We start from the raw sequence: 25,760 nt of genomic DNA, 5'->3' as shown, positions 1-25,760 counted from the left end.
ATATAGTTCCTCAAAAAGCTTCCAGTAGTTTCCACTTCTCCTCATTAAAAAAAAAAAAAATGAAAAAAGATGAGAACATTCTTTCAATTTACATAAGATTTGATGCTATTAGTGAGTATCCTTGGGATTTCTTTGACCCACCTGCATGTGTCCCCCTGGGGGTTGAATCAGGTGAGAAGCCAGGCTGTGCTGTACCTCTCTGCTGCCCCTGGCTGCTCTAGAGTTTTCTGTTTGTTGGGTTTAATGTTTTGAAGTTTATTGAACTAAGTTGTAGTCATTACCCTTTTTAGTTGCTTTCGGTGATTATTTTTGCTATTTTAATTTCATTTTCATAGTTATCAGGAGAGGGAAAGTTTTTTGTATTACTGTTTTTCTCTTTTACCATTTATAACCCCTTTCCAGCATTTCCTAGCTCCCTCTTTGATTAATTTTCTCCATTGCACTTATGTAATGCAGTTAAAACTATTCTCTATTTTAACTCAAAACCCCCATAGTCTATCTTACCATTTTCTCTCTTTCTGTATTTCCTCAACTTTTTCATTCTGCTATCATACTTGTTTATGTAGTTGTATAAAACAATTTTATCACATTAAAAGTATAATTTTGTATATATAAAATAAAACATTAGAAGGGAAAATACTTGTTTATGCTTAATCTATGTTTTTGAATCAGCAGCAGGGTCAACACTAGGTTTTTGGAGACCTTTTTGTAATCTTCAAGCAATACCACTCAGGAAGACATCTGCTTTGCTAACTGATTCTGTGGGTGACCCAGTTGTGTTGTCAAAATTTATCTCTACGGTTGGCATCCCACAGAGCTAAACTTATATGCCATTTTCAACCAAGCATCTAGAAAGTTTATCTCATAATTGACGGGAGATGGGCTGCTATGAAATTATGGATGAATTCTCACTTCATAAATTCTATATAGTGACAATGTTGCTATTGGGTAGAGATAAGAAAGAGAAATTTAGGCAGGAGGATTGCTTGTCTTTAACCAAGAGATAAGTATTAGAGGAGATGCCATCTTGTTATAGAGAAGTTCCATAGCAAGCAGGATGTGGCAGAAATTTTTTTTTCAGAAATATTTTGTTACACTAACCCTCCACATTCTTGTTCCAGAAGAAGAATCTCCTGGTAGGTTAAACCTGCCCATATATTTGTCTCCTCATTTCCCATTTCCACCGAGGTTCTCTTATTCCAGCTGCTCACCATGGCTGCTTTAATCAACAGGTATTTATTTAGCACTTGCCAAGTGCCAAGGGACTATTCTATGTGCTGTGGATACTGCAGTGAACTAAACACACAAAAATCACTGTCCTCATGGAATTTGCATTCTATTAGTGTAGAGGAATAGCAAAATAAATAAGTAAAGTACGTGCTATAGTAAAAGGTGACAATTTCTATGGAAAGAAATAAAATAAGGAGTGGAGAAGGAGATTGCTATGGATAGAAATAGGGCTCTGGGTAATGTTTGCCTTCCTTTCTTATAGTTTGGCCACATATGGACACAAACATTTCTGCTGTTTGTCATTTGGATAGCTGAGATGCATGACGACTTGAAAAATTACTAAAGAGTTCTAAAATGACTAAATACAAAATGACGAAACATGAAGGGAAATTCAAATAGAATCACACAGAGCATATGGGAAGTATAAAGGTTTGCTCCCAGGACTCATAGAACCTGTCCCCTTTCACATACTGCTTCCTAAAATCCTTGCTGTCTGGACACAAAAGACTGAAATAATTCTGTAGGCCCTTAGTCCATGTTCCTCATATCTCTCCTGACTCACCTCCACATGGAGCATTTCTCTTCGCAATCCAACATGCAGGAGCCTCATTTTCGACCTGAGCCATCTCATCTCATTTATTTCATTTGCCTGCTTCCCCCCTAAGTTATTTCTTTCCTTCATTTATAATTGGTTTCCAGTCTGAGAGACACCTCATTTCCCTAGGTAGCAGGCATAGTGAATGATCTCATCTACTTTCTGCAGCAGGCGTGTGGCTTGGCCCTTGGTTAAATTGTGGCAGAGACACCCACCGCTTATTGAATATTCATGTGGTCCCCCACTTTTCTCAGAACCCTTCAAATTTAGTGGGACCACATGTTAATCCCAGGCTTCAACACCTTAGAGGCTAGTCTCTTGCACAGAGACCAGAAGCCAGCTGCTCTGGTTGGTACTGCAGCAAGAGGGAAACAGCCTGGATCCTTGACTCACTGCTTAGAATAGGGCTGTCCTGCAGAGCTAATGGACCCACTGTCTACTCTGTGTAAGTAAAACATACACCTTTATGTATTAACACGTTGCGTACGGCGGGGCTTAAATCCCTCGTGAAGATTCTCGTGATCCGTACTCAACGTGTTAAGCCACTAATACTTGGGGGTTTATTTCTTACTACAGTATAGGCTAGCCTAAGCTGACTACTCCCTGGCCTAAGAGTAAAGTGAGATTATAGTACTACACATTCCAAAGTATTATAACAATTGACATTTGGTAATAGGAAAGCCTTCCTTCACGCCAAGGCAGCAGTGTAGAGAAATATTTAGGATGTCTTAGACAGATCTGGGGTTGAATCTTGGAAATGTCACTAACTCATCGTGTGACATTAATTTCATTTCTCAGCCTCTGAACCTCAGGTTTTGTAAACTCAAATCATAAGATTGTTTTAAGGGTTGATTGAAGTATCTAGTAAAAGTTTGGTACACAATAAGCATTCAGAAAATCTGATAAGTAGTTAAGAAGTTTATGTAGAGTGGATTCAGTAATGTGCCCAGTGATTAGTTGAAGCAGATGCATGTGATGTCAGAAGCCTGTGTGCTTAGGGAGCAGGGAGATGGCCTAACTGGTGCCACTCCCTGGACCTCTGCAACCGCCCAAACTTAATAGTAAATAGATGAAACTAAATCAAAGGGATGATTTGTTATTTGGATGACAGAAAGGGTATTTCTTCTTACAACTAATAGGAATGTAGATGGCTTAAACATGTATAAAATTAAATGTTAATCCATGAACATTATTTTTAAGATGCTAAAAATAATGTCCTTTTAGATGGAGGGTTGGAATCATGGCAAGAGATCTAACAAAAATGATTGAATCCGCTTTAAATATATCATATATTCAAAGTCAAGAAGCAATTGGATCATTACTGAAAGTTTGGAGAAGTTGGACAAAATTAGAGAAATGATAGCTCTAATAAACACGAGGACAACTTCCCGACATGATTACATCAAGGTCGTTAGCATTGCCAGCAGCACATCTCTGCAAGATGATGATGGGGCTTTGAAAAAGGGTGTGGAATTAGCTCATGTCAAAAAAGAAAGGGTGGAGGAGATGTCCAAATCACAGAAAGGAGCATCACGAGGCCCAGGACCTGCTCTCCATCCTGGCAAGTCATCCGATTAAAGCTACACAAAGGCGAGACTCAGGTGCACTATCACAGGACAGCATGTCCATTTCCAATCCAACATTCTGCCAGAGCAAGTGACTTCCCAACTCCATTAACAGGACAGTGATAAAACGGGGTGTTGGCTATGAATGTTAAACATTTATTGAACTCCTACATCTTCATGGGTACCGTTCTATTTAGATGTGGAAACAAGACAATCTTTCTATTAATATATAGAAAATCCCTCTCAGGAGACACGATTGGACAACAAAGCTCTATTATCTGATAGTTTCTCATTCATTTATAACAAGGACCCTAAGGAACAAGATTAGAAATCGTCAAAGAAAGATTAAATAGCGTTTGTGTAGTTTTACCCTCAGGATTTTAACATCTATGGAAAGGACTCAACTGTGTGATGGAGGCAACTTTTGTTGAGTAGAGATTTGGCTCTTCACAAACTAGTCCTCCATTTCCTCCCCTGACTGCACTGTGTTGATGAACAGAGTATTAACTATGCTTCTGTGGCACTTTAAAATTTTCATCCGTCAAAATATTTCATCGACTCTATTTCTTCCCTCTCAGAAAAGCCCACGTTTAGGCCCCTCACAAATTCTCAAGTAGAATGCCCACAAAGTGCTTCTGAGTGAGATTTCCAATTTCCTAATTTTACTTTCTGTTCTCCAGGCTGTACTGTGCTCAGACTCTTCTGAACATTGCTTTGTGAAACCTGCAGGGATGTTTTCCTGTCTTTGAGTGTCCAGAAACCACCACTGGAAGCAAGGCACATTCTCACACACCTGGCTCAGTGTCACTGCAGACTGTGAAGGTGCTTCTCAAAACAGAATGGATGGGAATACAGGTCATCTGGGGAGCTTGTTAAGATGACTCAGCAGGTCTGGGGTACAGCCCCAGACTCTGCATTTGTAACAGGTGTCCAGATGTTGCTGCTGCTGCTGGTCCTTGAGTAGCAAGGTCTAGGTGAGCATCTTATAAGATAATGCAGGACTATGGACTGATAGGAGTATTGGAGGGGGAGATGAGACCCGATACATCCTGAACTTATCACTCAACCTCCCTAAAACTTGGTTTCCTCGTTAATAAGGTGGAATAATTACAAAACTTACCACACAGAGCTGCTGTGAAAATAGCTAATGCTCTCAAGTTAAATAAGTACACTGCCATCACTCTAGAAGATTCTCATGAGGTGGGGTTTACTCCTCTCTTGAAATAATGGGATCAATTCATAGGGCCTATATTGCTGACTGAGAAATGACATGCATGGGATAATATGACTTTCTCATCTGTATCATCTTGCAATGTTTCTTTGTAATATTAAAAAAAGATAATTATCCTAGTCTCACATGCTTCTTGGTGCTCGGTTCTACTCAATTTGAGGCTCTCTTCACTCAGGTTTCTGAACCCCCAAGTTGAAAAGCTGCTTAAGATCCTTTAGTGGATGTAGTTTAGGAAAATAGATGTAATTCTTGGTAGAACTGCTGTTTAGTGCAACACAACAGCTATAATTACCATTGGGAAGCAGAGACATTATGGAATATTACAAAGCCCATTTGATTTGCAAAAAGATATAGTGCAATTCAGCCCATCCGGTGATTAATAAGTTAGCACAGAGGACAGGAGGCAGAACAATAAATCATTTTCATGTTTTAAGTTAAATGTTTCAATCCTCATGACATACCTGGGGTGCCAAAATATGTATACAAGTGGACACTTTCGTCACCGTTGCTCAAGCAGCAGGTCGCCATAATCAGAAGTGTCTGGACTCTGATGTTAACGACTTTGAGCACGTCTTATAATTGCGAAGTCAAACGTGACTTGTATTCATCTTTTATCGGTATATATTGAGTATTACAATTTTAATATTCAAGTACATACTGTACAGTGACTTAGCTCATTAAACCCAGTAAGAAAGGCCTAGCTTAGCAGCTTACTTTGGATAAGAAAAGAGTAAAAATCATCTACATTTAAGATCTTCTCAAACAATGAAACAGAAGTAATGTTATACCAAAGGCCGTGGCATTTTTCAGAAAGTATTTTTGGATTAATTCTCATAGACTCCTTGCAAAGCATCATGTTTTTTGGAAACATCCATGAGCGTAAATGTAAGTTCAGTGAAGTAATCACCTGGCTCTCTCTCTCTCTCTATCTCTGGCTCTGTTCTCTAAACAGAGAGACCTAAAAACCCACTCAGCAGGGAACATGTCCTATTCTTGTTAAATCTTGGAAGGTGCAAAAGGTGTAAGCGTCCAGAGAAAAGTGGGAATATTGATTTACTGCGAAGAGCTGTGCAGAGCATCCTACCTCTCATGGAGTTCCTATGCTTTCCAAATAAATTTTCCTACAGTTAAAGGAAGATAAAGAAAGAATTATTGGTCTGTGGATATGAGGATTAGGGTAGGCCAATATCGTCAGAACAATCTTTCTACAGTGTCCTATTCAGCATGCTTTGGCTCAATACTTCTATTGTCTTTATTATTGGTATTATTATTATTAATGATTATTATTACTATTATTTAGTCCCAGATGAAATAGAATTTTTCCTAAGCATTACAAATGGCCAGTTGTAATGCCATGCTCAACATTGCCTTACACCTAAATTTCAGATAGACACAGCATAAACACCGTCAGATTTATTACCTATTTTTTTTACAAGAACAACACTTACCAATAGGTGTTTGTGAATTTCATTAAAAAAACAAAACTTTACCTAATGGAATATAGAACATTTGACACAAGATTTAAGGTTGAAAATTTTCCATTTATAAGGTCAAATACTCTGTTCCTTATCTTGGCAAGTGTCCAATTTGGGCTGATATTTCTACCTGCAGGAAATGTCTCCTTAATCTTCTCTCCTTATTAGGATATTATTTTTAAAAGAGAACTTAGAAAAACCTTGAAAGTTATTTGATGCTGGAATAATACCAATTTCTTTAACAATAACAAAGCTAATATAATAAAAGCCATCAGTTTTGGGATATTTTATGAAAATGTTTAATTCAACTGTTTCTTTGGAATGTAGTAGTCATAGTTTGGAATTTAAGTTACAGTTCAGTTCTAAGCGGTTTTTATGCTACTCAGTGTCTGAGAATACAAACGTCATTTAAAGTTAAGGCTTCGCTGTTCATTTTGAAACAACAATTTACAAGTGTCATATTGTCATAGAAAATAAAAATTTCTGTAAAAAAAATTTGCACAAAATTTTATGATGGTACAAAACATGAAGCAATAATATACCAGTAAAATGAAAACATTTTACTACAGAAAGTTTTATAGATTTCAATAAAGAAAAAATATGTTATTTTACACCTTTAAAAATTACGAAACAATCTAAAACAATATAAACTGAACATTTTGTAACACTGCCTTTACAAATTAATAACTTTATAAACATATAATTTTTAAATATATTTATCAGTGCAAGATACTTTAAAATTTAAAGTTTCAGTATCATTTTTCCTTGGCTGAGGACAACTTTAAGTCCATTGCCTTAAAATAAAATCAAGTCTTAGTGCTTTTGTCCTGCCATGATTATAACAACTGAATGAATATCTCTGTGGACAAAAATCTATTCTTACATAATGATCAATAGTTTCCTGGAAACAAAAGGCATTCTCAATCCAATTAAACCAAGATGAATGGACTGTCTTGTCCATGATGCAAATGTGACTCCCACAAATATATTTGAGTGAGACCTATAGCAATGCAGGAAGGGAGGAAGATTTAAAAGGTCTTATGTACAACATGGCATGACACAAATACATTGAAAATAACCAAAGCTTCTTTGGATTAATTCACATGCTGCCTGATAAGATGCTTACTACTCTGAGCTGTTAGAGGCTTAGGTGTTCCCAGCCCCAAGTCAGGCTTTTTCTTTGTGAGCAATTGGAAGTTTCTAGAAGCATTTATCCAAGTCTGTTTTTCAGGTTTCTGCTGAATGGATTTTAAAAAACATTTGTTTTGACTTTACTCATTTTCCCCCCACCCTCTTATCTGAAAACACTTTACCACCAGGCACCAGGATTTATAGTCGCTTTCTTAAATTAACTGTTCTTTCTTCCACTTCCTTTGTCTGACCCTGTACCAAAACAAGAAGGTTCTCATGGGTCATTTTTGCATATTTGGATGTAAAAAGTCATGTTTTGGGATATTTGGAGAATTGTATTCAGTCCTTCCTTTGGGTCTCACTTGAAAGCCAATTCATATTATTTCTTCTCTCAACTTATCACTATTTCTATTAAATGCAAATATTTCTGTCAAAGGTCATTTTGATTGGAATAGACAGACAAATGGCTTAAGGAAAAAAGATACTGTCACTTTAACCAGTTAACCAGAAAACCAAAGTTAGACTTTGGAGGGCAGAGTTAGAAATTTCCCTTATTTATTTTTAAACATAAAGTCTAGTAAAATTATTTGCCATTACCAGCAGGTTAAAGCTGCAAATTTCTTTTCTGGACAATGGCAAATGCTTAAATTCTAAGAGAGAAAAAGACAGAGAGATAGGAGAGAAAGAGTTTACATTTGAAAATACATTCCATATGAAAGAACAAGAGGAGAGAATATTGCAGCTTTATACAAAAGGATCAAGAGACATGAACTCGAACTATGGAAAAAGCAGAACAATTAAGCCACGTTGCCAAATCTTCAGAGCCCTTGCCTTCCCGGGGGCTGACGTCTCACACTAAAATATACTTTCTTCTTAGTCAGTGGGCCACCAGGGTTTGATGAAAGAGTAGGGCTTTCACCAGTGAGAAACAGAGCAGGTCGTTAATGTAACATAATGTGAACCAGTACAAACAAAAAGGCACTTGAGAGGACATGGACTAGCCAGTGCCAAGGATTTTTCGATGTGGTTGTCGACAGGACAGCCAGTTGCCAGCAGTGTTTGGTGATGGCACAGTTTTTTTGTATGGAGTTCACAAGCACGAGGTTTAGTACAACACTGGAAAACATCAAGAAAATTTGACGGTATTGCTTCGTAAACAGAGCTGACACACTATACTGGTACTGAGGCTACAGTACTTAAAAATAAAACATCCTACTCCTTCGTTGCCTATGCACGACGCGGGCAATTATACACAGGTACGGCTTCAGGAGTCCACTGAAATGCAGTTATTCTCATATACTATGGGCACTGGGCTACAGGTAGCATGTCCGTCTAAAGGGCCACACTGAATACACTTGGTGCCAGCATCTTGGATTTTGCACAGTTTCCGAAAAGAATCCATAAAAGAGGAGAGAGAAGGGGAAGGGGAGTCAAAACGAATTATGAAGTCAATCATACTTGGTCTCAACACCAGCATTTGATTATTCAAATTAAACCAACGGAAAAAAGCTGACTGTACATGATTCCGATTGTTAACACAGCTAACTTGTTCCTGTCTGTCGGCCATACTCATTGAAGCTCCTGAGAAAAGCCTGGCTCAGCGTCATCAACGCATTTTCCAGCCTGTACAGTGAAAGAAGATCAACACACTCAAGTTACGTCCTTCCACCTCAGTTCTCTGACTCGACTTTTCATCTGTCTGCCTTCATGCCTCGGAGTAAGTACTCTGTGTGTTCAGTTTGTCTTTTTTCAACTTCACGCCATCCACAAGTTCAAAGTTATAGTTCTCCAGGGCAGATAAGTTTCTTTCTGACATCCCATTGTGCCAACAGGCACAATACAGGACAACCCCACAGACAGCACCCAGGAGGACACCCAGCGCACTCATGGCTATGATGGTGATGAGGATGGGGTCCAAGGTCTTCAGCACGTTGCCTGGCTTCCTGGAGATGTTCTCGTCACCTTCTCCCGTGTCCTCGTATCCTGGGGTGCTCCCTGTGCAGAAAAACAAATTGGCTGTATGAGCACTGCCAACATACCAGATGGAAGTAGACAGAAAAATAGAGAAAAGGGAAAGAAAAAGGAGAAAATCACAGGCTCGTTTTGTCTCTCCTCTCCCCAGAAGCCTGTGGGGGATTTCTGAAGTGGGGTTTGGCTCCTCCATGGATGGGAGACACCCAGGTTTGTGTTTCACTCATTGCTGGGAATTGAGATGTGGGAGGAGAGGATACTGGGGCGCTGTGACAGCTAGCTTAGCACATGGAAACAACTGATTCTGGGTAAACAGTGAGGTTTATGTTCTAATCTAATTCAGATTTCATGCAGCCTGCCATCTGTGCTAGATTGTAATCTATGTTGTTAGTCCTTGGCCAGATATGCAGTCACTGAACTTTGCAAAATGCTCAGTCACACATTTGTGTGGCAGGGGATTTAACTCTTTCCTGTCTTTGTCCAATCCTTAAGCAGGCACGAGGAATCCTTCCAGGCTGCCCTTCCATGGGGTTCTGTGTCCAGTATCTGGTGCGTTTTTAACACGTGTTTGTTCTTCCACATGTAAAATCTTCAAGTCAAGCAAGTTTACCCCCAAGTCTACAGTGATTTCACTCAACAAAAAGAGATCTTTCAGACCACGGGAATGCTTGCTGCTGCCATTTAGAAGGGTGCTGGCTCCAGTCTGCAGACCGTGTCTGTGTTGTGCTGAATAGAACACATTGAATAACCAGCATCTTTACCCTGGTGGTTTCACTGGAGACAGTCACACTGCCCTGCACTGGGGAAATGTTTTCTTTAGAGTGGAACATAAGAAATTATGAACATGGGAGCTTTGAGCCTAATTACCTGGTACTAGAAACGAGACTAAAATATTAATGTGTAATGTGCACGGTGTTTACTTAGTGGTGTTCTGATCAACAAAGATTCCAATCAACGAAAACTAAAAATATGAGCTGCAAGTCCCTAAACAGGGGCAAACAAGCCATGGGGGCATATTAATATTCTCTCCTTTGATGAAACATTGTTTTGAAACAACCTCTAGGCGGGCTATGTAACTAAGCTAAATGATCCACGTGTAAATATTACTAACAGCATAGTATAGCACCATACTCATCTGTTTCTATCAAGTCCAAATCTGGCTATAGTAAGACCACATTGCTAATAGCAATAGACGCTAATGCTTCTGAACAGGGTGCAGAGCTGCGGGAGCAGCTGAGAGTAACAGTGGAGCAACTGTCCGACACCCCACAGCTGCTAGCCTGGAGGTGAGGAAACTTCTGGGAATAAAATAATGTCAGACAAGGCCTAATTCTGATCAAATGTCTTCAATTTGATCACAAAACAGTGTTCAAAGAAAACACATTTTCAAGCAAGTCTAAGGCTACCACCGAGTTAGCTATGCTACTTAAGAGAAGTCACTGCTCTGAATTTCAGTCTCATCATCTGAAAATGGGAATAATTATACCCCAGAGAGCAGCTGTGCGGATTAGAAAAGGTAATGTATATAAGGTGCTCGGAACATACCAGCTCCTCAATAAATCCTCCTCCTCATCATCATCATTATCACAAAACTAGGGTTCCTGTAGAGGAGGATGGGAACAGATGGACCAAATTCAACACATTACCACAGACACTGGGCTCCAGTCCTTTAAAGACCGTATCTGGAAATCAACCAGACATAAACATTTGGGTTGTTTTCAAATTACTGTGTGAAAATCATTGTAGGTCTTTGGTAAGTCATAGCCTTCACTAGTTTTCTGTTTCCATAGTTATAAAATGATTATCCTCTAAGTTCTCTTCCAGCTCAGGGAGGGAAGGGTTAGGGCTGGCGCCCTTCCCCTGGCCTCAACCATGTACACAGGTCAGATCTGTCATAGAGGGTCCCCAAGTCTTCAGGGCAGCTTAGGAGAGGGCCCTGTGTGACAACAGTCTACTCCACAGTATCATGGGCAAGGATGTATTTTATTTGCACCACTTAGATATACTAGTATATTAGAGTTCCAGAAAGTTTCTTTATAAATATAATGAAAGCCACAGAATTTTTTTTTTTAATGTTGGTCAGGAAGACAAATTTACCTGTTTCATCAATTTTATTTTCTGTGTTCTTTTTATCCAGGTCTGCTGGTCCTGATAAGTCAAACAAAATTGAAAGAGATATTTGAACTGCCAACAAAATATAATACATACAAACTACATAAACCCTAACACACACACACACACACACACACACACACACCCCAAATGCTCAACTGGGTTAGTGCAATCGCCCGCACCATGTAACTGTAAAGCAATATTAAGGTGGCGTTCAGTGACTATTAAGTTGGTGTCACATCTAAATCCAGGTATCTCTGCTGATAGCAGAGTGAGTTGTTTTAGAAGAGAAGGGTAGAGAGAAATGGTTTTCACGTCTGGAGTGTGGGGAAAATCTGGTGAAAATAGGAAACAGAAGTGGGGTTGTTCATATGGCTACCAGACTGTGCTTTTGTAGATAACAGCTTCCTAAGTTTGATGAGTGTTAGTTTGATTTCCCAAATAGTATGCCAGCAACTGTGTCCCATGTCTTACAAAAAAAAAAAAGAGAAAAAGAAAAAAATCTCTGGAAAAAGTGGAGTCTGGCATCCTCTATGGTTTTGAGTAGAAGGAAGGGGCTTTTGAGTACTTTGTTTATTGTACTCAAAAGAACAGTGTCTGGAACATGATAGGTGCCTCAATAAATAATTGTTGAATTAATGTATGAATAATTAATAACTAGTTGATAATCTTATAGCATCCATGGCTGAATATTTGAAAATACATATTTGATGACTAATTATATAATTACTTTAGACATCTTTTTAATGGCACTGCAACATTAAGTGTTTTAATGGTAGTTTAGTTGCGACTTTTTGAGAATTGTGCCTAGTGACAACCACAGCTAAGTAGACCAGACATATGAAAAGAAAAAGGCTTATAGAATTGTCTTAGCTCTCCATATGTTCACTGGAGCACTGGATGCTGCTTTGCATATGGTAGGTTGTCAGTTATAACTTGCTGAACTGAATAGAATTTATTTGTTTGTTTTAGTTTGTGGAGTTAGCTCTACATTCCAAAAACATAACCATTATCACTCTCATCTTGGAATAGGAGAGCGATGGTATTACCATGCACGATGTAGCTAGCTACATGAAATACATCATTTGACAGCAACGCAACTTGGATGTGGGTCATTTGTAAAGTAGTTGCAACTGAATATTAAGCCTCATCATTTTCTGTGAAGATTTGCTAACTAGTATGACATTAAATAGATTTCCTTACATAGTACGCAAAAGCGATTTTTATTCACAGTTTTTTTATTCCCCCCAATTTCTTTAATCAACCCTACCAAATTATTGCCACTTTAGGGATTATGTATATTTAATATATTGCGTAGTAAATGCCTTGTAAATTGCTGAAATGACCAAAAATCCATTATAGCCAGTAGGCCTCCTTTGTCTTAAATTCACCCAATCAGCTTATTCCAGTTGGTTACAATTAACATCCTATTACATAATAATATATAACAAAGTTTAAGTGTAGCAAATGGAACTCAAGACTAATTACTGTGCTATTACATTGCCATTAATGATGCTATTTATAATTATATATCAAGAACTAGACAATATGAATTGGCTTTCTATGTCAGACTTTTATCCATACACACCAGACCGATAAACACCATAAACTCTGAAATACTAGGCAAAGTTTCTGAATTTCATTTATTCTTTTGAATCATTTCAACTATTTTCAGAGACAGAAATATTTACTTATTTGTAATAAAGCACAGAATTATGGCTTCTATGGTTCATTAAAATGTAATCTTAATTAAATTCACTGTGATCAAAATTTTCAAAGGCCTGCTGTTTTGTTTATGCACTCAGATTTTTGGAATTATCCAGATGTCTGAGTTTTCTACTTTCCATCAAATTGTTTTGGCATGGTGTATAGAGTCTGTAGACGGAGATTTTCTTCTTTGCTATGTATGATGTTTGGGTTCCACATCATAGTGCAGTTTTGTAGGTACCAACCAGACATTCTAAATGAACTAGGTTAGATAATGGGGTAACTAAAGATAAACTGACCTGATTTTTGCCCTGTTGCACCAGAATATACATTTCATATGGTGTGCTCACAGCCCACATTGAAGTTCTAGGTCTAAATGAGCAAGACAAAGACCAGCCCACGGAAAGAGACATGCCCTGGGCAAGTGCTTCATAGGTGTCTACAGCACTTGTACTTACTTGCACAGTCCTCTTGTGAAATGTGGTTATTAATACTAATGTCATCCACTGCAATCCCGCCAAGGTTTCCTTTTCCGATTTCGCCCTCAAAAATCACCTATCAAAATGAGATCATTTTCACAGTACTTAAATGTTCAGTCCCAAATAACAGTGTTTACAAATGCTTGTTCAGCTCAAGCTATGGCACATAAATTAAATGCATGAGATTTAGCATAAGCACATGCTTTGCTCATCGATCCTTATTAACTGCCTTGGTGATGGCATAAAACTCCTCACACTCTCTTTTTATGATACAAAATTTAAAACTGGAAAAAGCAAATAAAAGGAATGATCGTTGAGACTAACAGAAATAGATTAAAAGTAGCATTTCCCTTTATCTCAGCAAACTGGTTCTATTCCTGTAATCTAGGAGATGGAAATGCACTACTGAGATTATCATCATTGCAGCAATATCTCATGTTCAGGAAACCCCTGAAATAATTTCTGGGGTGATTCCAGCATCTCATTTGATAACCTTCAAAATACGACCTCAGTGTCCCCGAAGCAGCTGCCCTGACCACCTTAGGGAAGGGGTTTACCTGGTAAAGTTTCAGAGATTTGTGGAGCAGGACACGCCCTTCCTTCCAGTGGTCTCCTTGGTGTCCAATGGCCATCCAGACCAGCTGGTCATACTCCTCTGGCTTCTGGTAGCGCAGTTTGACCCTCAGTGTGCCCACGTGGGAACCAGACATGTGATACCAGAAGGTCATGCAATGGGCAGAGTTCTGGGAATAAACCACAGGGCTCACCAGGCGAGCCACTTTGCCCTTCTGGTTTTCATCAGCTTGGGAGTAGATGAAGTTGCCATCACCTGCTGCGACAAAAACAACTGTCAGGGAGAGTGGCCAAATTTATGACTCCTTTATCTCTTTTCTTTCAAGTTCCCCGACTCAAGCCTTCTCTTCTGGGCTGAGCACCAAGAACCCAAACCCGGAGTGGAAAGGGAGTGGTGTGCAGTTGTTGGGTAGTCTCTTTGGTACCCAGAGCTCAGCTCTAAGCTTCTGTGAATGGACATGTGATTGGAGGAAGACTGCAAAGCAGCACTACGTCAGACACCACTCATTGGGAATGCATCGTCATAGGGACCCGGGCTGTGACTAAGTCAGCCTTTGCACTGTTGCAAGCAGACTGAAAGCAGAGGGCAGACCTATTTTCATGCAACTTTAAGATTGCTTCAGCAGCACCTGTGTGAACACAGACATTAAACAGAATAATTTAGATGTATTCTTATTTGTCGTTTGACCACAGGACTTCTGGTTGATGATGCTTTGGTCACTATAACAGCTTGATAATACTAAAGCTGCAGTTTTCCCAAATAATCTAGTGATTTCCTTTTCCAAATTCAGATTATTTTTCACTAGTTTATTTTAACAGCTTATAAATTCCTGAAATAAACCTGAAAGCTTGAATCTCACTTGTGTTCCCGCTCCTGTGTGATGGAGGCTTCTGGTTCACAGAGAGGCAAGGTTGCATTTTTGAGGCTTATTAAAACATGGCATTTTGACAACACAGACACTTGCAGAACTGTGAGGACTTACTCTTGGCTTTGCTTTTAATTACTCCCAGTGGGAACATTTCCTCCTGCTACCACCTGGTCTAAACACACAATTCATGTTTCACTGTTTGCTCTGCACACAGAAATCACCTACTCTATGCCTCACCTGATGTAAATGTGAATCTGATGCTCAGACCTCAGTGGACAGTGGGCTGTTTTGCTGGCTGTCCTGGAGACTTGTGTATTTGTGACATAATTTTTCACTGTGCATATGTGGGTACATCCTTGTATCTGCTCGCCTGTGTCAACAGCGTCCAGCGGGCAGCTTTCTACCCTCACCTGGCTGCTTATATGCGATCACACCAAAACATGCTTAATGAAACCAACGGGTAGAATAATAAAAGGAGGGTGGAAATAGAAATCAGAGCTCCAGCAATATGTTTGACGCTCTCTGTGTTTGTGGAGGGTCCTCTGTGACCCTCAGATACTCAGACACTCCTGGGGTTTGCCTTATCCTACTAATTGACCAAGTGGAAGTCACCTGTGTGAGTGACAACACCGTTTCACTGAGATGAGTAGTGGATCACTCCACTAAGACGGAGGTAAACAATGCACCCATCTTGCCTCTGCCTGCCCCCACCACTGCCAATCTTATGGAGAAAGACTGAAGTTGGAGCTCTGCAGAGAGGAAATGCATTTATTAGCCCATGAAGTTTATTTAAGCACGTCAGAGAATAACTTGGTAGAAAGAAGAAGACTGGACATGGGTAGACGGAGGAAGTCTGATATCTGTCCTGGCTGCAGCCCTGCTGCTATTGTGGACTTTGAAAAATTGGCTCATGTCATTTTTCTGCTTCAAACATTTCACTGGCTCCTCACTGTCTTCAGCCCGTCCACACTTCTGCATGTAGCACACAAGGCCGCACCTCCCCTGCCACACATCTAACTGCTTCACACAGGAATCTGTCCAAACCACACCACTGGCAATCCACTGAAACACAGCGTCCTCTTCTTCACATCTGCACATCATTCCCTACTCAAGCCGAGCTTACACTGTCTCTGAGAAAGGACTGCTCTCTCTGACCCCTCTTGTGTTACCTTTCACCACTGATGATCGCCACTGGGTACCCTCATTCCACTGCACTGTGGTTGTTTACCACCCACAACCAGACTGTGAGCTCCTGAAAGGGAGGGCCACGCTCCTTGATAGGTGTCTCTCCAGTGCCCCACACAGCATCTGCCGTGTAACAGGCTACTCAAATAACACGTGCTCAGTAAACATGGGAACACGCGGGGCTTCATGAATCCTCTGGGAGGAGATACCTTGCTTCATTCTCAGAAGTTGCATTAAACCAAGAGGGATTCCTTTAAATACATTCAAAATTGGGCAACAGGATATTGTACCTAGGTAGTGTTAATTAAAAAATAAAAATCTTCATGTATGATTTGCAAAGTGCTGCACACTATCTAATGTTGTCTGTGTGCATGCGTGCTGTGTAGGGCTCTTTTCATCTAGATCGTTTTCATGCTAATAAGTTCCTGCCTTTCAGATGTCAGGCTCACGCATCTCTTGGCAAATGATTGTGTTTCTAGTGCAGTGGGAGGCTCTTTCTAGTTAGGGCAGGCCTGGCACTACAGCCAAGTGAATCTGGGTGTCTGGGAGAACAAAAAAGACAAACCCTTCTGAAGGAATCATATTTATCAGCTGTTAATCTAAGACAAGCCTTCCTTTTCTTATATTCAACACATAAAGCACTAATATTTTTCCTTTCAGGGGTTTTATCACAGTTCTGGGTCAGGAACTCTGTCTTCATTTTCTCAATTAGCACTTTACTTCTGCAAGCCTTTTAGCTTTTGTCTCTTGGTAACATAGCTTTTAACCTCCTTTGAATGTCAGATCCGACTGAGCCATTTTGCTCCACTTTGCATCAATTTTTCCACCATTACTGCCTTCATTCTAGCTAATTGCATTTGGTTAATTTGATGCCATTTATATGTACAGTGCCATTTACAGTCAAAGTATTTTAAGTTTTCTAAACCTGCTTGTCTTAAGATTCAATAGAAAGTGTCTCAGAATTGAAGGAGTCCAATTTTACCCAATTTCCCTGTCATTCTCATTAGGGAAGGAGCTAGGCTGTGGGGGAAGGAGGCCTATTCAACCTACTTAATAGTTATATTTACTGGGGGAAAAGTGAACAACAATATAGGAAAGGCATGAAGTACCCTCTGCCCATTCACTGGCCCACCGACTCATTTGCCCAAAGCACAAGCATTGAGGGGAACTTTGCTCAATGAGATTTCTCAGCAATGCCAAGGGCCCCTCTGGGGTATCTTTGGGAAACTACTACGTGAGTAAGCAGTTCTGTGAGCATCGATGAGTAGGGTAGATGTTTGTGGGTTGGGTGTTCCGTGTGTGTGTGTGTGTGTGTGTGTGTGTGTGTGTGTGTGTGAGAGAGAGAGAGAGAGAGAGAGAGAGAGAGAGAGAGAGGATGTATGTGTGTTTTTGCAGGACACCGCTGGTTATTTACACCATACCTCAAGATGAAATGACTAGGAAGAAAACAAGATGGCAGTGGATAGATGAGTTCACTGGAGTGGCTGTCAGTTCCCTCTCTCCCCCAACCCATCCCTCCTTAACTAATTAATCTTATAGGGAAAGTAAGACAGAAGGTGTGGTGGTTTGTGAGCTGGAGTATAGTGAGGTTTCTACCCGCTTAGATTTAAAATCTTTCCCAAAGGAATAAGAATGCCATCCCACCCTTATCCACCATCACAGAGAGAGTAAGTATTAAGCTCACTTTTTGTTTGATTAGCTGTAAATAAATGAGATAACATAATATATGTCTGAACTTGCTTCAAAATAGTCCAGTGTCAGGGATGAGAGAGATAAAGTAAGAGTCCTATGATTTGATAATTGTTGCAGTTGGGGCATACACATGTAGGTTTTGTTTTACTATTTCTTTTCTACTTTAGAATATGTTGAATTTTTTCATTAAAAAAGCTCAGAAAAAGTATAAAACAGGTATTAATTCACATATCTTTGCCCAGTTGGCTATTTCTCAGGGAGGCCAATCAGTTGCCAAATTTAATCAGCATTTTCTACCTATTGGCCTAAGGATATCTCTACTAGGAAAGAGATTTTGGTTAATTCCAGAAAATAAAGGCATGAGTAAATGCTCTGCAGCATTTTCTAACCGCCTAAATTCTCACATCTCGGAAACCCTCCACAGTTACACCTCTAATTCAAAGAAATGAGGCCACAGTGAACTCTGCATTACCTGTGTGATCCTGGATAGGTCCTGTTTTGCTGGTCAACACACTCCACTTGAGTTGCACTTGGTTGTCATGTTCCCAGTGACAGAACGTCTTGTGAGAACCCCAGCCAAATTCACAGTTAAAACCATATGTTGGAAACTCTTCAGTGGGTGGAAAGGAAACATAGAGACAAGCAGAAAAAGACAAATTTAATCATTTAGGTCAAAAAGGCCCTTAATTCGTTCATGGAATGCACAATTTATATAACTTAATGTCTGTTTGAAAATTCTGGGAAAGCCACAAAATCCAGGATTACCAGGAAACTCAAAAGATGTATGGAGATGTCAAAATGTTTGCAAAATCCCGTTTAGTAATTTTTTTTTTTTAACCCAGCTTTATAAAAAGATTATGGAGTGCCTGCCAAGTTGGTTTTATTATAAAATTTCCAGGAAGGTTACTTTCCAAAGCATGTATATTTTATCTGTAGCATTCTCCCTATTTCCATAGTATTTAATATGAAAAATACTCTGTTCTTGAGGATGGATTATATAAATTGAATATCCACCAATTAAGAAAATCTTAGTTAGAAATCAACCTGGGAACCTAAAAAGTCTAGAAATGTGACAGCTGAATGCCTCATCCTGGGGCTTATCTGTATTCTCACCATAACAGTTTATGCTTTGGGTCTTTAATGTCAGATCTCTGAAGCATTTCTTAAGATTATTGTTTTTTCTTCTGTGCTTTATATCAGGTCAATTTATTTTAAGTGTAGTTTCTGCTTTTTCAGTGAATTTTAAAATTTGCATATAAATTGTTCACCCCACTTAAGCCTTAATGCAAGGTCATGTAAAACCAAAGCACATTTAAATAGCCACCCATTTTAATTTTTTTAATGTTTAAAAACACTTTCTTTGGGATCTGAAAGGAAAGAATGAATGGATTCTCAGGAATGATTTCTCTTGTGTGTTCTCCAAAGTGCTGCTTGGCTGTAGACTTTTTAATCTCTATTTTTTTACTCCACCCTCTTTTTGAAAGTACTTGAGCTTGAAGTATGGAAAAAATGAAATCACTGATACTTGGAATTTTTTTGGTAAATGTAAGCTAACAGTAAAAATATTCCTAAAGATGAGATGCTCATGCTTCTGTCAGTCTCACTCCCACTCCTATGTAAAAAAATGAAACACAAAAGCATCTGTTTTCTCTAATGAAGGGTGGGAGGGTCATTGCTTTTCATTGAGTTTAGGCAGTCCACAAGATGGCAGCATTGAAATAGAAAGGTGCCTAGGGCGACTTGCTGATGGAACTTCAAAATGTCTCAAAACCATCCCTGTGTACGATAAGGAAAGTGTGGTATTATATGCTGTATTAGGGTACAACATATAACAGGCTGAGAGCATGTCTTGTTATGATCTTTTCTTTAACTTTGTCCAAGCGTTTAATAAAAAATTCCTTGTTTTCTCCTCTGAGCCTGGACTCCATTGTCCCTCTGCCACTTTAAGGATGGCAAAAGGAATTTTAATGGAAAGATTTATTGAATAGGTAAAAATGATTTACTTTGCCTTTTTAGTTTCCAAGGAACTCTTTTCAAATGCTAATGTAAAATTTTGGAAGAAATGTACCATATGAATTGTCAGAACGGAGAAGGATGGATTCTCCCTTCCAATGACAATGTGACCTCCCAAATAGTGCACAAGGCCAATGTGAGAAAGTAAACTAGTAAGCCCTGTGATGTGCGTAATGTGAACGCTTTCAATTAGGGCAAAAGGGCTATACTTCACAGCCACAGTGTCACTGGAGAGTTATATTTCATGTCTAGTCTCTCATAACCGTGAAATTCCAACATTTACCACACTTGTGCAGCAAGATCGAATTATGCAGATGAAGTAAAGTCAACTGAACAGTGGCTCAATGGTTCAACAGCCTTGGATGTCAACGCCCATGATTCAGGAATGTATTGTTGCATAGTCTCATGTTAGAAAATGTTAATATTGGAAAATCTTAATGTGTGTGTGCTTTTGGGTTTTCTCCTTAAATGTAGTTTATAAAATATGCAGATACAGGAGGGCAGTAAGCCATTACAGCACACATGTCTGGTTATATTTACCTTGTTGATATCTTAAATTTACTGTATAGTACAGAAAACTACATCATCCATTATTTTGGCTAATATTCTGGTGATGTCATAAAATAGATGAACTTGGATATTTCTGTAATCACCAGGGCATGGGGCAGCTTTGCCTGAAAGAATGATTTAGGCATTCTTTCTGTTGCAGTGAATGGCAGTTTGCTTTTATCTTCCAAAGTTCTTTCCAGTTGTATGAATCTAACAAGGCGAACTGCTCTCACTTTGTATATTTTACTACTCTTTTACTTCTTGTCTGGATTATAAAACTTATTTTTGGCAATGTTGTTTATTTAAAAAAAAATTAAAAAAAAAATCTATGCATTTTATGGGTGAGGGGTGTAGAGAGAGAGTACCTCAATGTTGAAAATTCAAGCCTGGCTAGAAAGGTCATTAAACACACAAATACACATAAACATTTATAGGAAGGAAAAAGGAAAAAAAAACAGAGAAAGAGAGAAGGACAGAAGAAGAGGTAAAATAAAAGTTGAGAAGAGAAAAAAGCAAATGGACAAATGAAATAAGTATATAGGGCTATTGACCTTTAAATCTTCAAAATATTACCGAAGCCCTGTAGCTGCACAATTCTTATTAAATTCATTGGGAATAATCTGGCTGAATTCCTTCTTGACTCTTAAAAATAGAAGGAAACAATATTCTGAACTTAAAACAAATTTATAGCCGCTGTGAGCAAGCACCAGCTGTGCCTGTGGAACTTATCTTGCCCGCAGTTGAAGCATCAGCACCATATATGCACAAGGATTTCATTTTTAATTTAATTTTTTGAAATCTGGATTTCAAAACTTCCATTGAGTGTGTTAACTTGCTTACTCATAAACTGGACTTGCAGTTCAAACAAGGCCCACGTAATCATAGCTTATGAATCTGCTCTGAGCTGCTCTAGGAATGTTTGAAGATCCTCAGAGGGTAAGAGGCTTCACCAGGGGGACCTGGATCTAAAATGCAGGGTTCTCCAACTCATTGTATGAGTTGGCTGTAGTGCCTAGACCACAGCACTTGGCACAAAGTAGGTGCTCAATACATCCCTGATGAATGACCGACGAAACGAACCCAAGTCTAGGACATGTTTTTTCCTCCCGCTTATAAACGCTACAAGAAACTAGCTTCCTGCCATGTTTTCTACTCTTCAGAAATGAAACAACTTCATTAAGCCTAATTAAATGCTGGTCCCACACTGTCTAAGATGACAGTCACAAGCCAAATGCGGCTGCTCAGCACTTGAAATGTGATGGGTCCAAATTGAAATGGACTGTAAGTGAATCTAAAATTTTGAAGGATTAGTGTGAAAAAATACTGTAAAATATCTCATTATTAATTTTTTTACATTGACTACATGTTGAAATGATAATAGGTTGGATATACTGGGTTAAGTAAAATGTTATTAAAATGAAAAAATTAAAATAAAATAAAATAAAATAAAATGCAGAGTTCTTGTCAATTCCTGGTGGAGAACTCATAGGCTTTTATGCATTTGATTACAACCCAGACAGTATATGGATATTATATGCCCACTGAGTTTATTATGTTGATAAGAATCCTCAAAATGAAATCTTGAGATTCTGCTTGAGTCTATAATGGCTTCAGCAAAATCAGATCATGATGACAGTTTAGCAGTCTGATTTTCTGCTGCTTGTAAAGATGCCTGAAGAATCTGTAGCCTACAGAACAGTGTGGAACAAAGTATCAATCAAGTGAACCTGACCACTAGGGGACACCTCAGAGTTACACCTGGCCTCTTCCTCACACTCTCAGGTCCTCATGAAGCATTCTGAGCATTGGCTGAGTCAGAAGGTGACAATCAAAGAAAGTCAGACAGCCCATTATCCACAAACAAAGACTAGGACCTAGATTTGTGACTCAGGCAATGGAAAAACAGGAAACCAGGGTGATTCGTAAAGGGCTCTGGGCTGACCCTGGAATTCAAAACCGGACCGATCAGTAAGCCCTGGGGTTTGACATGAACTTGTTCAGATGGTGGTAGCAATGGGTTTTACTGGTTTATGATTTGTACATCTGCCCTCTGACTATACCGTGTTTCCCCGAAAATAAGACCTAGTTGGACAATCAACTCTAATGCGTCTTTTGGAGCAAAAATTAATATAAGACCTGGTCTTATATGATATAAGACCCGATATTATATCATGTTATGTTATATTATATTACATCATATTATATTATATTATATCATATCATATTATACCCAGTCTTATAGTAAAATAAGACCAGATCTTATATTAATTTTTGTTCCTAAAGATGCATTAGAGCTGATTGTCCAGCTAGGTCTTATTTTCAGGGAAACACGGTGGTAGAGATGAGATGACCGTCTGGCCCTGAAGCTCCTCTGTGAAACCATCACACCAATGGCCTTGAGCTCATGCACAAATCAAGTATGTTCATAAAGTCATCCCTCCTCTGATGATATAGACCTTCCACATTCAGGGAGAATGATCCCATTTGGCGATTTGATATACCCTTCCATTTTATCTACAGCCATTGTTCCCTTTTGTTTTTTAAATTATCCCTAGCTCTTTTGATAGGCCAGAAAAGAGACGAGATGAAACAAGTTAGTTGGCAACTTTATAGTGGTTTTAATTTATTCTCTGGCAAGAGAAAAAATTAAAACCACAATTAAAATGTTTGTTACATTAGCAGACCTTCATTTTTTCACCTTACCCCTCTTCCCAATTACAGAGTCATAGAGAGTCAGCTGGTGGTTATCCCACAGAAAACCACCCTGAGGGAGCTGAGAACTCTCAGGAAAGGTAGGCAGCAAGTGAGAGGCAGAGCTTCACTCATTAGTTAGCTTCAGCCATCCCAGGGGGCTGCACAATCCATTACGGCCACATTTTATAACGTGAAAAGATGGGGGTAGGACTATAGTGTCTTTTGAATTTAAGTGAACAGATTATTCTTTTGTTTCATCTTTCGGTATTTGGGGTGTTCGAGCTGTGTGGTAGCAGGAATTTTGTCAACCTGAGCAAACTATGAAGAAACTTGGGGTTAAGTCCAACTGAAGAGAATTTTGTTTTGCAGTTTAATCAGGTCAACGGTGACAGGGTCCTTTAAGGAAGCATACTAATTAGGGCAGTCTTTTTCTACTCTCTGCCTAGCTGGGTAGTGTCAGAGTGTTGAGGAAACGTTGATATACACCACACGCCCCATTAATAAATGACTGTGGAGGCCAAGGCTGAGTGAGCGTCTATAAAGGAAATGGGAGAAGCTGGAAAGCTGACCTGTTCACCTTACTCTAATGATTAACTTTAAAGTATTTAAAACGTCTGATTGCTTATACTGACTGTTTCCCTTCATGTGAGCCTGTGGGGAAGAATCTTACAGAATACTAACAAAATACAAAGAAGAACGAGAGGGAGGCCACCATTTAACTGTGGCTGGCCTTGATAAACAGTAAACCAAAGGCTTTAAAAGTCATTATGCTTTTCTATTAATAAAAGGATGCGGAGGTGCCGTTCCCAAGGGTGGTCCCCTCCCCACGCACAATTATAGCCGTGACTTCCTGCGCCTTATTTCGTGGCACACCCACTGGAAATGCTGTTGTACAACTGCCAACTCTGTGGCAGGCAAAACTGACAAACTTTGCCTGTCTTGGTTGTGCAGCATGGTGATGAAAATAGTCAGGCTGCTGCCTGTGAGATTTCCTTCTCCGATCGTTTGCAAACACAGTCCATGTCCTAGATGTGCTGCGTTTAAACAAAGTATGTTATCCTGTTCCTTCAGTTGGGCGCTGGGATTGTCACCATTTGGCAATTACTGATGGAGCAGGAAATCTCGCTCCCTGCCGCATATACATGTGGATGGAAAGAAAGCAATATTTATGGCTCACGCTTGGAGACCAGATGCTGTGTGGCATCTCTTTTAGGACTTTGAGGAACCTGAAACCCAGAAGCATAGCAATGGGCTACTTTTCTTGGTGGGGGGAAATCTACCATATTTTCTGTTTTATTTGATACCTGATTGGATTGTGCTGTCTATTATGGTTGGCTTTTCTGTCATCAGCACAGTGGTACCACCTGAAAAACAAAACAGTAACATAGAAAAGTGAGAAAAAGGAAGCGTTGTTGATAATATGCCGTAGAGAAACGCTGCATGCTTACATACATTGGATAGAGGCAAACATTTTCCATAGAAAATCCTCCCTTTAATACCAGCTATACTAATTCTTTTGCTTAAATTTTGCTCACCACAATATCAAGTTCAAAGAAACTATTAGTTTTTGCCCAACACATTGATTCATAAAGCATCCAGACAGTGTGGAGAGCGTGAGACTTTGTTCCGAGGGCTTCCCTGATTCCCAGACTGAGCATGGCAATTGCAACAGTGAAAAACAAAGGCCTCCAAATGTCCTCAGTGATTTGGGTATTAAACCTGACCTAGACCTCTAAGCTTCAAATAGTTTCCCAAGGTTTCAGATGTGTGCCTTCAGGGGTGTTGCAAGGCTGGTCCCACAGTCTATTTTAAAAACTGAAGGTTTAAAGTGGATGGCAGTAGTATTTCCTTTTTTTTGGGCTACGAAAGTTGTTTATTTTTCCCCAAGGACAGATATTCTGCCCAGTATGTGGTTTGGAGAAGCTGCAGGGAAAGGGACGGGAGAAATATTTCTTCACAGTTCTAAGGAACTGGAGTTTGCACAAACAGCACACTGAGCAATGTCAGCTTTCAATCAGTTTGTGTTAACTTTGAAACTCCTGGTCAGGGGACCATGTGGAAACTTAGCTGTACCCTCTTTTTCTTTGTCTCAATTCTTCCACTTTCTGCTCTTCATCATTATATTTCTGTTTAAATCAGTGTTCTTAAACTTGACCAACCACAAGAATCACCTGAATGCTTGTTGAAATTGCAGTTTGCAACCTACTTACCCTCAGGTCTCACTGAGAACCAGAATCTCTAGGGGTAAGCCCTTGAAATCTGTATTTTTGAAAGCTTCTCAAGTGTGTCATAATCCACGAAGCTTGAGAAACACTGGTTTGCTGTTTATTACTTAGGTGTTTGGGAAAGGCGTTTCTCCTTCTGCATCTGCACTGCAGATCATGGTCAGTGATAATGTATTTGCTATCCCAAGACATAAAGTCCTGGGCAGACTGAGGGTAAGGGCCACAGAAAGTTTGGGTTGGTTATAAGGTGCCATTGTACACCTTCCAATGGTATCATTCAATAAAGATTGGTGATCAGCTCTGTTCTGGCCAGGCCCTCGTCCTATCCTACAGCTCCCACAGACCAGAAATCATCCAGATCATGAATCAGAGCTATAAACTCATGCTCTTGGAACAGTCTGAAGATTTCTGAGCTAATTGGCTGCAGCATCAAGTCATGTGACCTCTGCTCTCCCAGTAAATGT

At 39.4% G+C, this 25,760-nt stretch overlaps 1 protein-coding gene across 2 annotated transcripts in view; it reads right to left on the bottom strand.

Moving 5' to 3' along the window:
• Positions 1 to 6,379: 6,379 nt before the first annotated feature.
• The window catches only part of NRP1 (neuropilin 1), a 134,127-nt gene continuing 114,746 nt past the window's right edge, over positions 6,380 to 25,760 (bottom strand). For both annotated transcript variants that reach the window (XM_019741705.2, XM_019741706.2), the window contains exons 13-18: positions 24,376 to 24,435; positions 18,288 to 18,425; positions 14,054 to 14,325; positions 13,476 to 13,572; positions 11,296 to 11,346; positions 6,380 to 9,222 (exon numbers count right to left, since the gene is read on the bottom strand). In XM_019741705.2, coding sequence (XP_019597264.2) covers positions 8,933 to 9,222; positions 11,296 to 11,346; positions 13,476 to 13,572; positions 14,054 to 14,325; positions 18,288 to 18,425; positions 24,376 to 24,435 — 908 coding nt within the window. In that variant the 3' untranslated portion in view covers positions 6,380 to 8,932. The remainder of the gene's footprint in view (positions 9,223 to 11,295; positions 11,347 to 13,475; positions 13,573 to 14,053; positions 14,326 to 18,287; positions 18,426 to 24,375; positions 24,436 to 25,760) is intronic.

Source organism: Rhinolophus sinicus, linkage group LG02 (genome assembly GCF_036562045.2).
Source record: "Rhinolophus sinicus isolate RSC01 linkage group LG02, ASM3656204v1, whole genome shotgun sequence".
Lineage (NCBI taxonomy): Eukaryota > Metazoa > Chordata > Mammalia > Chiroptera > Rhinolophidae > Rhinolophus > Rhinolophus sinicus.
Note: the sequence above shows the minus strand (reverse complement) of the source record. Positions and strands in the feature narration are given on the sequence as shown.